The sequence below is a fragment of the Coregonus lavaretus genome (genome assembly GCF_964263955.1).
Source record: "Coregonus lavaretus genome assembly, chromosome: 28".
Taxonomy (NCBI): Eukaryota; Metazoa; Chordata; class Actinopteri; order Salmoniformes; family Salmonidae; genus Coregonus; species Coregonus lavaretus.
In genome coordinates, this window is record NC_140015.1 from 35,067,402 (window position 1) to 35,080,944 (window position 13,543).

The 13,543-nt window shown below is 41.7% G+C and overlaps 1 protein-coding gene across 1 annotated transcript in view; it reads right to left on the bottom strand.

Annotated features, from left to right (window-relative positions):
* The window catches only part of LOC311103551 (guanine nucleotide-binding protein G(o) subunit alpha-like), a 31,912-nt gene extending 21,942 nt beyond the window's left edge, over positions 1 to 9,970 (bottom strand). The window contains exons 1-4 of the mRNA XM_084145140.1: positions 9,791 to 9,970; positions 6,674 to 6,765; positions 4,922 to 5,014; positions 2,526 to 2,686 (exon numbers count right to left, since the gene is read on the bottom strand). Coding sequence (XP_084001266.1) covers positions 2,526 to 2,686; positions 4,922 to 5,014; positions 6,674 to 6,765; positions 9,791 to 9,935 — 491 coding nt within the window. The 5' untranslated portion in view covers positions 9,936 to 9,970. The remainder of the gene's footprint in view (positions 1 to 2,525; positions 2,687 to 4,921; positions 5,015 to 6,673; positions 6,766 to 9,790) is intronic.
* Between the last annotated feature and the right edge of the window lie 3,573 nt (positions 9,971 to 13,543).

Genomic DNA, 13,543 nt, shown 5'->3' on the forward strand with positions numbered 1-13,543 from the left:
CCACCCTACATTCCACTGCTGGCTTGCCTCTGAAGCTAAGCAGGGTTGGTCCCTGGATGGGAGACCAGTAGCCCTTGATCATGACTCAGTTCCATTACATTACACATTAGAGTCATTGAATGAAGGCGTCTTCTGTAGGGGGGAGTTTTATTAAGATCCGTGACGCTCGGTCTGAACATTAACACATCGCTTGCGGTACGGTTTTGGAAGCATAAAGAACTTATCGTTCATATTGGCGATAAATAATTTTCCAAAATCAAAAAGGTTAAATTGATACACACCTTTATAGATTTATGGTTCCCACACGGCCATATTACAGCGCTTGTTTACGGAAAACAGAGTGGACTACCTGTGCTAATTAGCTATCTGCGTCTTCGAACACCTGTTTGTAAACGGAAGACTGACACCACAAACGTGTTGTCTCTGAAAAAGAGAGTGTGAAATTATTTTGATGTGATATGAAAGTAGAGGGATTTATGTTTCTAGAACCGTACCGCAATTGAAAATCAATTCACGTTTAGATGGAGTATTTGGCGGTTTTGGCTTCCAGAGCCAATTCACCCTTTAAACAGAACATGTAAGGTCCTTGGACGAAGGAGTAACGTTAGGCTGCTTTAGTCCATTATTGGGCTAAGAGACCAGATGCTGCTGGAAGTGGTGTTGGAGGGCCAATAGGAGGCACTCTTTCCTCTGGTCCCAGGGCAGTGATTGGGAATATTGCACTGAGTAGCGTTCCGTCTTTCAGATGGGACATTAAACGGGTGTCCTGACTTTGTCTTCATTAAATATTCCCATGGCACTTATCGTTAAGAATAGGAGTGTTAACCCCAGTGTCCCGGCTAAATTCCCAATCTGGACCTCATTCTAGCATGGCCACCTAATCATCCCCAGCTTCCAATTGGCTCATTCATCCCCCCTCCTCTCCCATGTTACTATTCCCCAGGTCGTTGCTGTAAATGAGAATATTCTCAGTCAATTTACCTGGTAAAATAAGGGTAAAAAAAAACTATTTTTCCATCAAACAAACTCATGAAATCATTGTGAAACATAACTAAAGAGAGCGGAGCAGAATGCTACCTCCGTTAACCCAAACCTACATCATCATAATCCACACTTTACTTGATCACTGGAAAAACACCCTATTGAGCAAATGTAAATGTCCCTGAAAACAAGGCATAAAGAGGCCCTAAATTGGGATTTGAGGACACTTGAAACAAAGTGTCGTAAAAACCCACCACGCTTCACATGAAGCGCCTAATTGCGTCGCTCACCAAGGACGTGGTGCGATGTCCCATCATATCACATGCTTAGAAACACAGCTGATCAACCCCCACAGGAGATGACGTGTGTCTATGACACCAGAACAATACAAAAATTACCATTCTGATCATGACCGCAGTTCAGGGCAGGGGTCTGTTTTAAGAACATGTAAAACGCATGCACACCTCCAACTACAGAGAATGACGCCATGGTGTTTAAGTACCCATCTAAATAAGTGATTCGAATATACAGGAGTATCTTCAAAGAGGTCAAATCGGGCACAAACTGGTGCAGATTAAATTGGAGCTGGGTAACTTTGTGTGGATCCATCACCACCCCCTCTGGCTTACAAACCCATACATAGCCCTCTAACAGTCTGATGCCACCTTACCAACAAACCTCCATACATGCCCTCTGATGCCACCTTACCAACAAACCTCCATACATGCCCTCTAATGCCACCTTACCAACAACAGCCCCCCAGGTGGTGGGTAAAGTAAAGCGGAATTGCTGTGACGCAGGACACATGGTCGCTACCTAGCTCATAACGCAGACAGTCAGAAGTCTTCTAACCAATTATCCCAGTCACAACCCACCTCTGTAAGTAGTAGTATGTATATGTATGTACTACGTAGTATGCACACAATCCCCTGTTATCGTCCCCTCACTTGCTCACTACCCAAGATACACTAGTCACACATCAGACAAGCATTTCAAACTTAATTTGCATGCCCTTTCTTCATGTCCTTTTTGAACCAACCACCACGTTTACAAAGATATTCCGCAGGCATTACATTATAATGAAGGACCAATTAAAAATGTCAATTCAGCAAAATGTCAGGATAATCATTTCCTGTGACGGATGTATTTTTAGCTACAATCCCATTATGTGTGTATCGACGAGGAAGTAAGCAAAGGCTTCCCTTGTAGAACCTGGGAGGATCCACACGGCATAGTCAGTCTGGATGAGGTGGGACAGTGCAGATAGAACATGCGTCACAATCCCAGTAGCACGATTCTTGATTTTCCATGGCAAAGAAGAAAAGAAGCCACGAGGCAGATTATTAAACTCTATGGGCCTTTAAGAACCTGCTTTTTGTCAAATGCTTTCTGCTATACCTTAAATTATAGGATGCGAGTGACAGTGAAAAAGATGAGAAACACTGCCGCTACCTTGCGCTCCATATGTTGTTTCCTTGCCATGATAATACTTCAGAGTACTGTGATACGGAGTATGGTGACAACACTACATGTAAGGTACTCACTAGAGCGCAGAGTCGTTGAGTTGGAACTCGTAGCCCCTGGCGGCTGCAGCTCTCACACCCTGGTCGGCCCAGAGAGCACAGAAAGACAGGGCCACAAACGGCAGCAGCTCCCCGTCCTCCCCAAAACACTGGCCACAGGACAGCACAGAGCGGGCATGGGCCTGCATGGGGACAACAGGCAGAGGGCTTAATGATCACCAATACTCCAGGGAATATAATGAAAATGTCCTGTCTCGGGTTGTGGTCTTTAGAGAATTAAAAACGCATGCTTTTTTATTTATTTAAGTTTTGCTATGTAAAAATGTGTGTTTCTTATTGGACTAGTCCAGGTAGTCCCTCCCTGTCTCAGTCTGTTTTCTTCCATTTGGTGCCTAATGAACAACCCAGCTAAATCATAATGGGACAGATGTAGAAGATAAATGCCAGTCCCTGTGCCCATTTGTCATTATCAGTGAGGTCAAGAAAGATGCGTCAGGCAAAGAGGCCTTTAAACTTCGAGAAATCACTTGTGATCGTGTTAGGGATGTAGCTAGGAGAATACCAGAGCAAGACTGACATCTGAGCACTAAAGTTTCAAGAAGAGGACACTGGCCAAGGGCAGAGATACAGTGGGGAGAACAAGTATTTGATACACTGCCGATTTTGCAGGTTTTCCTACTTACAAAGCATGTAGAGGTCTGTAATTTTATCATAGGTACACTTCAACTGTGAGAGACGGAATCTAAAACAAAAATCCAGAAAATCACATTGTATGATTTTTAAGTAATTAATTTGCATTTTATTGCATGACATACGTTTTTGATCACCTACCAACCAGTAAGAATTCCGGCTCTCACAGACCTGTTAGTTTTTCCTTTAAGAAGCCCTCATGTTCTCCACTCATTACCTGTATTAACTGCACGTTTGAACTCGTTACCTGTCCACACACTCAAACAGACTCCAACCTCTCCATAATGGCCAAGACCAGAGAGCTGTGTAAGGACATCAGGGATAAAATTGTAGACCTGCACAAGGCTGGGATGGGCTACAGGACAATAGACAAGCAGCTTGGTGAGAAGGCAACAACTGTTGGCGCAATTATTAGAAAATGGAAGAAGTTCAAGATGACGGTCAATCACCCTCGGTCTGGGGCTCCATGCAAGATCTCACCTCGCGGGGCATCAATGATCATGAGGAAGGTGAGGGATCAGCCCAGAACTACACGGCAGGACCTGTTCAATGACCTGAAGAGAGCTGGGACCACAGTCTCAAAGAAAACCATTAGTAACACACTACGCCGTCATGGATTAAAATCCTGCAGCGTACGCAAGGTCCCCCTGCTCAAGCCAGCGCATGTCCAGACCCGTCTGAAGTTTGCCAATTACCATCTGGATGATCCAGAGGAGGAATGGGAGAAGGTCATGTGGTCTGATGAGACAAAAATATAGCGTTTTGGTCTAAACTCCACTCGCCGTGTTTGGAGGAAGAAGGATGAGTACAACCCCAAGAACACCATCCCAACCGTGAAGCATGGAGGTGGAAACATCATTCTTTGGGGATGCTTTTCTGCAAAGGGGACAGGACGACTGCACCGTATTGAGGGGAGGATGGATGGGGCCATGTATAACGAGATCTTGGCCAACAACCTCCTTCCCTCAGTAAGAGCATTGAAGATGGGTCGTGGATGGGTCTTCCAGCATGACAACGACCCGAAACACACAGTAAGGGCAACTAAGGAGTGGCTCCGTAAGAAGCATCTCAAGGTCCTGGAGTGGCCTAGCCAGTCTCCAGACCTGAACCCAATAGAAAATCTTTGGAGGGAGCTGAAAGTCCGTATTGCCCAGCGACAGCCCCGAAACCTGAAGGATCTGGAGAAGGTCTGTATGGAGGAGTGGGTCAAAATCCCTGCTGCAGTGTGTGCAAACCTGGTCAAGACCTACAGGAAACGTATGATATCTGTAATTGCAAACAAAGGTTTCTGTACCAAATATTAAGTTCTGCTTTTCTGATGTATCAAATACTTATGTCATGCAATAAAATGCAAATGAATTACTTAAAAATCATACAATGTGATTTTCTGGATTTTTTTTTAGATTCCGTCTCTCACAGTTGAAGTGTACCTATGATAAAAATTGCAGACCTCTACATGCTTTGTAAGTAGGAAAACCTGCAAAATTGGAAGTGTATCAAATACTTGTTCTCCCCACTGTATATGTCTAAAACTGGGCTGACTAGTTACACTGTATGATCCTGTTAGGTCAACGTGTAAAATGGGGAATAGTTGTGGTTCACGTATCTGTTGCCTGGTGTAACTACGTATTTTAAATGGTCAAATCAAAAGGCACTAACAAGGTGGTCAGTAAGTAGCTCCACATGGGATGATGTTCCAAGACTAGCTACTAGCTCTTCTCCCTCACCTTGTTTTTCTTGTTGGCCAGATTAATCCGCAGCAGTCCCATGCCGCGCAGCACAAACTTCATGGAGGTCAGGAGGTTATCCAGCACTGCAGCCTGTGGAGGGAGGGAGTTGGAGTTTTATTTCAGTATACATGGCAGCTACAATCTGAAGTGTGAATAAATCAAGAAAACAAAGTAAATCAGCCCCCATACCATACATCCAGACGCACAAACTCCCTCCCTAAACTCCCAAGTAGTTATTTGATTAAGCATCAGTAAAAGCATTTCCTTACAGAATGGAAGCATATTAATCAAAGAGCTTTTCCATGTTCTCATATGGGTCTGTTAATTAATTCCATCCTTTACGTCAATCATTAATTTTTTTCCCCTTCCCATGGCGCTTGTTTTTGCAACATGGTTAAACAAGAGGGAATTAGGGGTGTACACCCTCCCTGCTACAGTAGGTGATGAAGGAAAACCTCCCTGCTACAGCCCAGATAGCCACAGCATGAGATGAAGGAAAACATGAAAACAGAGGGATTACCTCCATCACAAGCTAGTCAGGGGAAGCTGTTCTCATTCCAGATCCATGACATGGAATTTCCTTATACACTTAATAGGCCCGTCTGCTCATCCTTATAAACACATGTAGGCCTACATACAGTGCCTTGGGAAAGTATTCAGACCCCTTGGCATTTTCCACATTTTGTTACAGCCTTATTCTAAATTGGATTTATTTATTTTTTTTACATACACACAATACCCAATAATGACAAAGTGAAAACAGGTTTAGACATTTTAGCAAATGTATAAATAATAAAAAAACGGAAATACCTTATTTACATACAGTACCAGTCAAAAGTTTGAACACACCTACTCATTCCAGGGTGTTTCTTTATTTTTTACTATTGTAGAATGTCCTTGAGTGGCCCAGCCAGAGTCCGGACTTGAACCCGATTGAACATCTCTGGAGAGACATGAAAATAGCTCTGCAGCAACGCTCCCCATCCAACCTGACAGAGCTTGAGAGGATCTGCAGAGAAGAATGGGAGAAACTCCCCAAATACAGGTGTGCCAAGGTTGTAGCATCATACCCAAGAAGACTCAAGGCTGTAATCGCTGCCAAAGGTGCTTCAACAAAGTACTGAGTAAAGGGTCTGAATACTTACGTAAATGTGATTTCAGTTTTTTATTTTTTATAAATTAACAAATATTTCTAAAAACTATTTTTGCTTTGTCATTATGGGGTATTTTGTTTAGATTGATGAAGAAAAAAAACCAATGTAATCCATTTTAGAATAAGGCTGTAACGTAACAAAATGTGGAAAAAGTCAAGCGGTCTGAATACTTTCCGAAGGCACGTACACACACACACACACACACATTTCCCATTTGGGAATAAAGTTGTGTTTGTTATACTAGTCTTAACAAGCATGTTTTGATTGCCCTATAGCTTCAATAATGTTTTCATAGATACTGTATATATAGCCTACATACCTTGTATACAATCCTGTTGTGTTAAACCCAAGGTCCCTATTACTACAGAGGGCAGTATGCATTGATCATGGTATTGTGACTGTTGAAACAGCATTAAGCCAACAACATAACAGGCTATGGACCTGTCTGCTATGGACCTGTCTGCTATGGACCTGTCTGGGTCCTTTAGAATAGTGAGAAAGTAGTGTAACAAAGCCAAGAATCCCCTTTAAAGAAAAAAACTAATACCACAACACATTCTAGAATCCCTGCCAAGGAGGGTAAAGTGTACAGTACCTTGAAGCTAATTAGCTCTGGTTTGGAGAAGCCATGACTGTGGATTACCTTCATCTGCTTGACCATGGTACTCTTACCACTCTCTGCAGCACCTGGAACAAAGTAGTCATCACATCTGAGCAGTCTAATGCTAACTTAGATGATCACATAAAAATAAATACATTAAATATATTCTGCAGTGACATGGTTGGCCATATGTGATTTGCAACCAACCTGGTCTCAGAGCATTTCGTATTTTTCTGTACATAAAAACGAGACACTGGAATGAGTATGATATGTTATGTTTCGTATGGTATGTGTTCATTTGTGGATGTCTATCACCCATTTCATATGATGTTACGAATTACAATTTCTATTATATGTTACGAATTTGTAAAACATTCAATATATTACGAATCTGCAAAACATATATGTTACAAATTCTAGCTAGTTGGCTAACGTTAGCTAGCACGCTAATGTTAGTTAGGCTAGGGGTTAGAGTTAAGTTTAGGAGTTAGGTTAAAGGGTTAAGGTTAGGGGAAGGGTTAGCTAAAAGGGTTAAGGTTAGGGGGAAGGGTTAGCTAACATGCTAGTAGTTGCAAAGTAGCACGTAGTTCAAAAGTTGCTAATTAGCTAAAACTGTCCATAATGAGACTCGATTTAGCAACCGTTTGCATTATAAGGTTAGGGTTAAGTTTAGGAGTTATGTTAAAGGGGAAGGGTTAAGGTTAGGGTTAGGCGAAGGGGTAGCTAAAAAGGTTAAGGTTAGGGTCAGTGGTGGAAAAAGTACCCAATTGTCATACTTGAGTAAAAGTAATAAGACACCTTAACAGAAAATGACTCAAGTAAAAGTGAAAGTCACACAGTAAAATAGTACTTGAGTAAAAGTCTTAAAGTATTTGGTTTTAAATATACTTAAATATCAAAAGTAAATGTAATTGCTCAAATATACTTAAAAGTTTCAATATGTAACTTTTTGGGTGAACCGACCAAAATCACATAAAAAAATGTGAGTTATAGATCTATTATTCTACTTGAACGCAAGTCTAAGAAGCGGTAGATCTGTTCTATGTGGGCTATTTCTATGCTTCCCGTTCTTAAGTTTTGTTTTTGCGTCTTTTACTTTCGTTTTGTACACCAACTTCGAACAGGTAAAATAAAAAAATTTAGTTATGGAAAATATATTTCACAGCGGTTTAGATGGTTCAATGATTCACAACACTATACCATCTTATCTTGTCAAAAACTGAAATTAGGCTAACTATACTGAACAAAAATATAAACGCAACATGTAAAAAGTGTTGGTCCCATGTTTCATGGGCTGAAGTAAAAGATCCCAGAATTTTCCCATATTCACAAAAAGCTTCCTTCTCTCAAATTTTGTGCACAAATATGTTCACATCCCTGTTAGTAAGCGTTTCTCCTTTGCCAAGATTATCCGTCCACCTGACAGGTGTGGCATATCAAGAAGCTGATTAAACAGCATGATCATTACACAGGTGCACCTTGTGCTGGGGACAATAAAAGGCCACTCTAAAATGTGCAGTTGTGTCACACAACACAATGCCACAGATGTCAAGTTGAGGGAGCATGCAATTGGCATGCTGACTACAGGAATGTCCACCAGAGCTGTTGCCAGAAAATGTAATGTTCATTTCTCTACCATAAACCACCTCCAACGTTGTTTTAGAATTTAGCAGTACGTACAACCGGCCTCCCAACCGCAGACCACGTGTAACCACGCCAGGCCAGGACCTCCATGTCCAGCTTCTTCAACTGCGGGATTGTTTGAGACCAGCCACCCGGACAGCTGATTGAACTGTGGGTTTGCACAACTGACATTTCTGCATACTGTCGGAAACTGTCTCAGGGAAGCTCATATGCATGCTCATCGTCCTCACCGGGGTCTTGTCCTGACTGCAGTTTGGCATAGTAACTGACTTCAGTGGGCAAATGCTCACCTTCGATGGCCACTGGCACGCTGGATAAGTATACCCTTCACAGATTAATCCCAGTTTCAACTGTACCGGGCAGATGGCAGACAGTGTGTATGGCGTTGTGTGGGCGAGTGGTTTGCTGATGTCAATGTTGGGACCAGAGTGCCCCGATGGTGGTGGTGGGGTTATGGTATGGGCAGGCATAAGCTACAGACAACCAGCACGATTGCATTTTATCAATGGCAATTTGAATATGAAGAGATACCGTGACGAGATCCTGAGGCCCATTGTCGTGCCATTCATCCGCCACCATCACCTCATGTTTCAACATGATACTGCACAGCCCCATGTCGCAAGGATCTTTACACAATTCCTGGAAGCTGAACATTTCCCAGTTCTTCCATGGCCTGCATACTCACCAGACATGTCACCCATTGAGCATGTTTAGGATGCTCTGGATCGACAGCGTGTTCAAGTTCCCACCAATATCCAGCAACTTAACACAGCCATTGAAGAGTAATTCAACAATCAACAGCCTGATCAACTCTATGCGAAGGAGATGTCGTGCTGCATGAGGCAAATGGTGGTCACACCAGAAACTGACTAGTTTTCTGATCCACGCCCCCTACCTTAAGCTATCTGTGACCAACAGATGCATATCTGTATTCCCAGTCATGTGAAATCCATAGATTAGGGCCTAATGCATTTATTTCAATTGACTGATTTCCTTATTAACTGTAACTCAGTGAAATCTTAAATTGTTGCATTTATATTTTTGTTCAGTGTATTACAGTTTTAGTAACCAACGGCTGAGCGATTTCTGCATAGTATAACTTTAAGTATCAAAAGTACAGATACCCCAAAAAAAACGACTTAAGTAGTAGGGCCTACTTCAAAGTATTTTTTTTCTTAAGTACTTTACACCACTGGGAAGGGTTAGCTAACTTGCTAAGTAGTTGCAAAGTAGCTATCGTGATGAGATTCAATCTAGCAACCTTTGGGTTTCTAGAAATTCGCATTATACCCACCCACCAAAACTCCTTTCATATTTGCCTTAAGTAACCATCTGTCTTATGTAACCATACCAAAAGGTATCATGTATTAAAGTCTCTCGGATTTAGATACAGAATAATACGAAATAATATGAGACCAGGTTGTTGCAACACACACATGGACACACCGCACGCACTCACAAACTTACCAAGCAGCAATATTTTGATCACGTTCACCTCAAGTTTCGCTTGCTCGAACAAATCTCTTTCTATTTTAGAGTTTTGAATTTTCGCCCTTTTCTCCTCCTCAGTAACGTCGGAGACGGGGTGAATGCAAATTGATCTCACGCACATCTAGGTTTGAAAAGTCAACTTTAGTCGAATATATTTTCTGTTAGGATGTCACATAACGACCGTCCGGAGACGTGTACTTGTTTTAAAATGTATTGAAAAACAAATTAGGTGTACACATTAACACAAACAAAGACAAGATTTGGAGATACCTGCAGGGGGGCTGGCAGAATATTGAAAAAGCGAAACATCTTTGAGGTAGCCTACCGCATAGAGCGCAACGTTTGCAACAAACTGGGGCTGAAAATTCAACACGAGATAAAGCTAAAAGAGAAATTAGGTAAGCCTAAAGAACAGGGAATATGTCCAAGGAATTTATATAGGCTATACTACTCTGTGGTCCAATCTTGCAGCTAAACTTGCAGTTTAGTTCCACATGGGAGGTGACCAAACAGAAAACACCTGTGCTTTATTAGTGGAGAGAGCCCTGCTCATTTCATGAAGATATCAATCACGGGCGCGAAACTTAATTAAAGCCTACAAATACCTATTACAGTGTTCTATAACTAAGTTGATGGCTTTATTTAAACAGATACACATGCATAGTGCTTTATAATACATTAGGATTATTTTGATTTAATATAGAGTATTAGCAAACGCGGCGCAGGGTAACAAACCCCGGGTCGCTGGCGTTAAAGGGGCAATCAGTAGTTGCTAGATCTATTTTTGGATTTATAAATTAATTATATGTACCCATTGATTAATGAAGAATATAACATATAAATGCCTCATGAGCTTAGTTCAACTGTCTTACCCCATCAGAACCCAAAATATATTCTTGATTTACTCCAATGTTTGTAAACAAAGTAAATGTAAACACACACTATATAGCCTCAAAACATGGTTAAAACTATTATTTTGGATGGTCAGTCCTTGCATCCATAGCTCTGTCTATGAATCTGAGAGTGGTTACATTTCTCCAGCCCCATCCCTCAACATTTTACCGAAACAGGGGCGGGGAGTATGGTGCCAGGAAAATAACCTCTCACTCAACATCAACAAAACAAAGGAGATGATCGTGGACTTCAGGAAACAGCAGAGGGTGCACCCCCCTATCCACATCGACGGGACCGCAGTGGAGAAGGTGGAAAGCTTCAAGTTCAACTAGGCAGCAAACATTATCGCCCTAACACACTTACTATTAGTCAAATCCTTTTTAAAAGAGGGAAACAAACTCAAGATGACCAACACAGTTTTTCAGATGGAATTGTTATTATTGACAATGATAATATACTGTACCAAATTCCACAGCATTTGTCATTTAGGAGATCAGAGTTGTCAATACCATACATATGATAACGCTGTAGCCTATACAGTACATTGAATATATTCCAACTTTACAGACAGACAATGTTTTATATGCTTTTGAAACATATGAGGTGATCTGACTGAAAAATATACATTTATGAAAAATATAGTATTTAATCCGATTTAAAGTTTTGAAATTGTGATTACTTCTCCAGAGGTTTACTTAAGACTTTTGATCATATGACAGTATAAGGTCATTAGTTTATCTAAGTTAACAGCACCGTACATATTTCATAATCTCCTATCGTTTAAAATAATTTGCCATTAAAAGCATCTTGTTAAAACTCAGTACAGTGCTCTACCAGAATGTGCAAGGATAAGTAGTGTCTTTTAAAGAGGAAGAGTGACCTGCTGTGGCTAAAACAAGAAGTGCGGTCGAAAGTTGGGCAATGGGTCCTGGAATAATAGTTTGCATTTGGAGTAGTGGATAACCGTTCTATCTATATAATAGATTCATTCTATAACATAGAACAGTCCCAAGGCTTTGCAGTCAGTACGTGCTGGTAGTATTATCTACATGAGGTCCCATAGGTTGGCCCATCTACACAAAAGGTGCTATATAGAACCTAAAAGGGTTCTTCAGCTGTCCCCATAGGAGAATCTTTTCAAGAACCCTTTTTGGTTCCAGGTAGAACCTTTTTGGTTCCAGGTAAAACCTTTTTGGGTTCCATTTACAACCCTTTCCACAGAGGGTTCTACATGGAACCCAAAATGGTTCTACCTGGATCCAAAATGGAACCAAAAAGGGTTCTACTTGGAACCAAAAAGGGTTCTCCTATGTGGACAGCCGAAGAAGCCTTTTGGAACCCTTTTTTCTAAGTGTAATATTCAATACTGTTTCTCTACTAGAAGCTGATTAAAACTGGCCGAAAGCTGAGGGAAGTCTCTGATAAAAGAAAGCTTTCAATTGATGATTATCCCACAAAACATTATTGAATCATTAATGACCTCATCTTTTCCCAAGGTAAAATCGACCAATAGAATGCTCTCACAGACATTTTCAAACCCATCCCTGAACACCTCTAGTGGTTTCAACATCTTCCAGAGAGCTCTCCTGGTTAATATTCATTTATAATACATACATACAGTACATATATACAGAGATAGATTAGATAGGACTGTAAGTTGTGAGTGGATCAGCCCATTGCCACGACGACAGCAGCAACAGTACCTTGGAGAATGACAACGGCTGCATTCAAAATGGCACCCTATTCCCTATATAGTGCATTACTGTTGACCATCGGGCCCTTGTCAAAAATAGTGCACTATATAGGGAAAAGGGTGCCATTTCAGACGCATCCAAAGTGTTGGCTGCTCAATAATCGCTGTACGAGGAGCAGCAGAGGTGGTTTGATGGGTCACCAAAGCAACAAGCCCAAGCCTCGGCCGACCGACCTAACCACTAGCCTCTCGGTTCCCCTGTCCGACTCACTGAGTCGAAAAAATGCCCATAAATGAATAATGAATAATTCTCCTGTTTTATAAAGGTCAATCAACCTCAAGAAAAATAACTTCCGGTATGAGAATTACTTGGAAAACAAATATTAGTCTGGCCTTAACTTACGCAGCCAGACTTATTTAGAGACACACCTGTCTGTTTCCACAAGACTAGGCTGGGACTTCTGGTTCCTTGTCTGGTTATAACTCAGTGACTATGTTGGGCCTTCTGGTTCCTTGTCTGGTTATAACTCAGTGACTATGTTGGGCCTTCTGGTTCCTTGTCTGGTTATAACTCAGTGACTATGTTGGGACTTCTGGTTCCTTGTCTGGTTATAACTCAGTGACTATGTTGGGACTTCTGGTTCCTTGTCTGGTTATAACTCAGTGACTATGTTGGGCCTTCTGGTTCCTTGTCTGGTTATAACTCAGTGACTATGTTGGGCCTTCTGGTTCCTTGTCTGGATATAACTCAGTGAGGGAAGGGTAGATAGTGAGAGGTCTACACTGTTTGGGTGGTCCGTCAAACCATAAGAAATAAAGGACATGTAAATGCATACATCCTGTATTAAGACAAAGGAAACATCCTCACCTAACACATTACCATGTCGAACCTACAACAGAACTCCCATTGTAAGAATACTGCATGTTGTAAACAAAGGCATGCTGTCTGTCGGGGCCGGCTGTTGGTAAGGACAGTGTGTGACCTGGAGGGTGTTGGTTGGGAGTTGGAACACAGGGGAGGTGGGTTGACTGCGCTGCATTGGTGGTGGGGGTTGGATGTTTTGGGTTTAGTCAGTCTCAGATTGACCCTGAGGGTGGTCAATGGTTCCTCGGTGTTGGGAGTGCTCCTTCGGGCCTGTCGT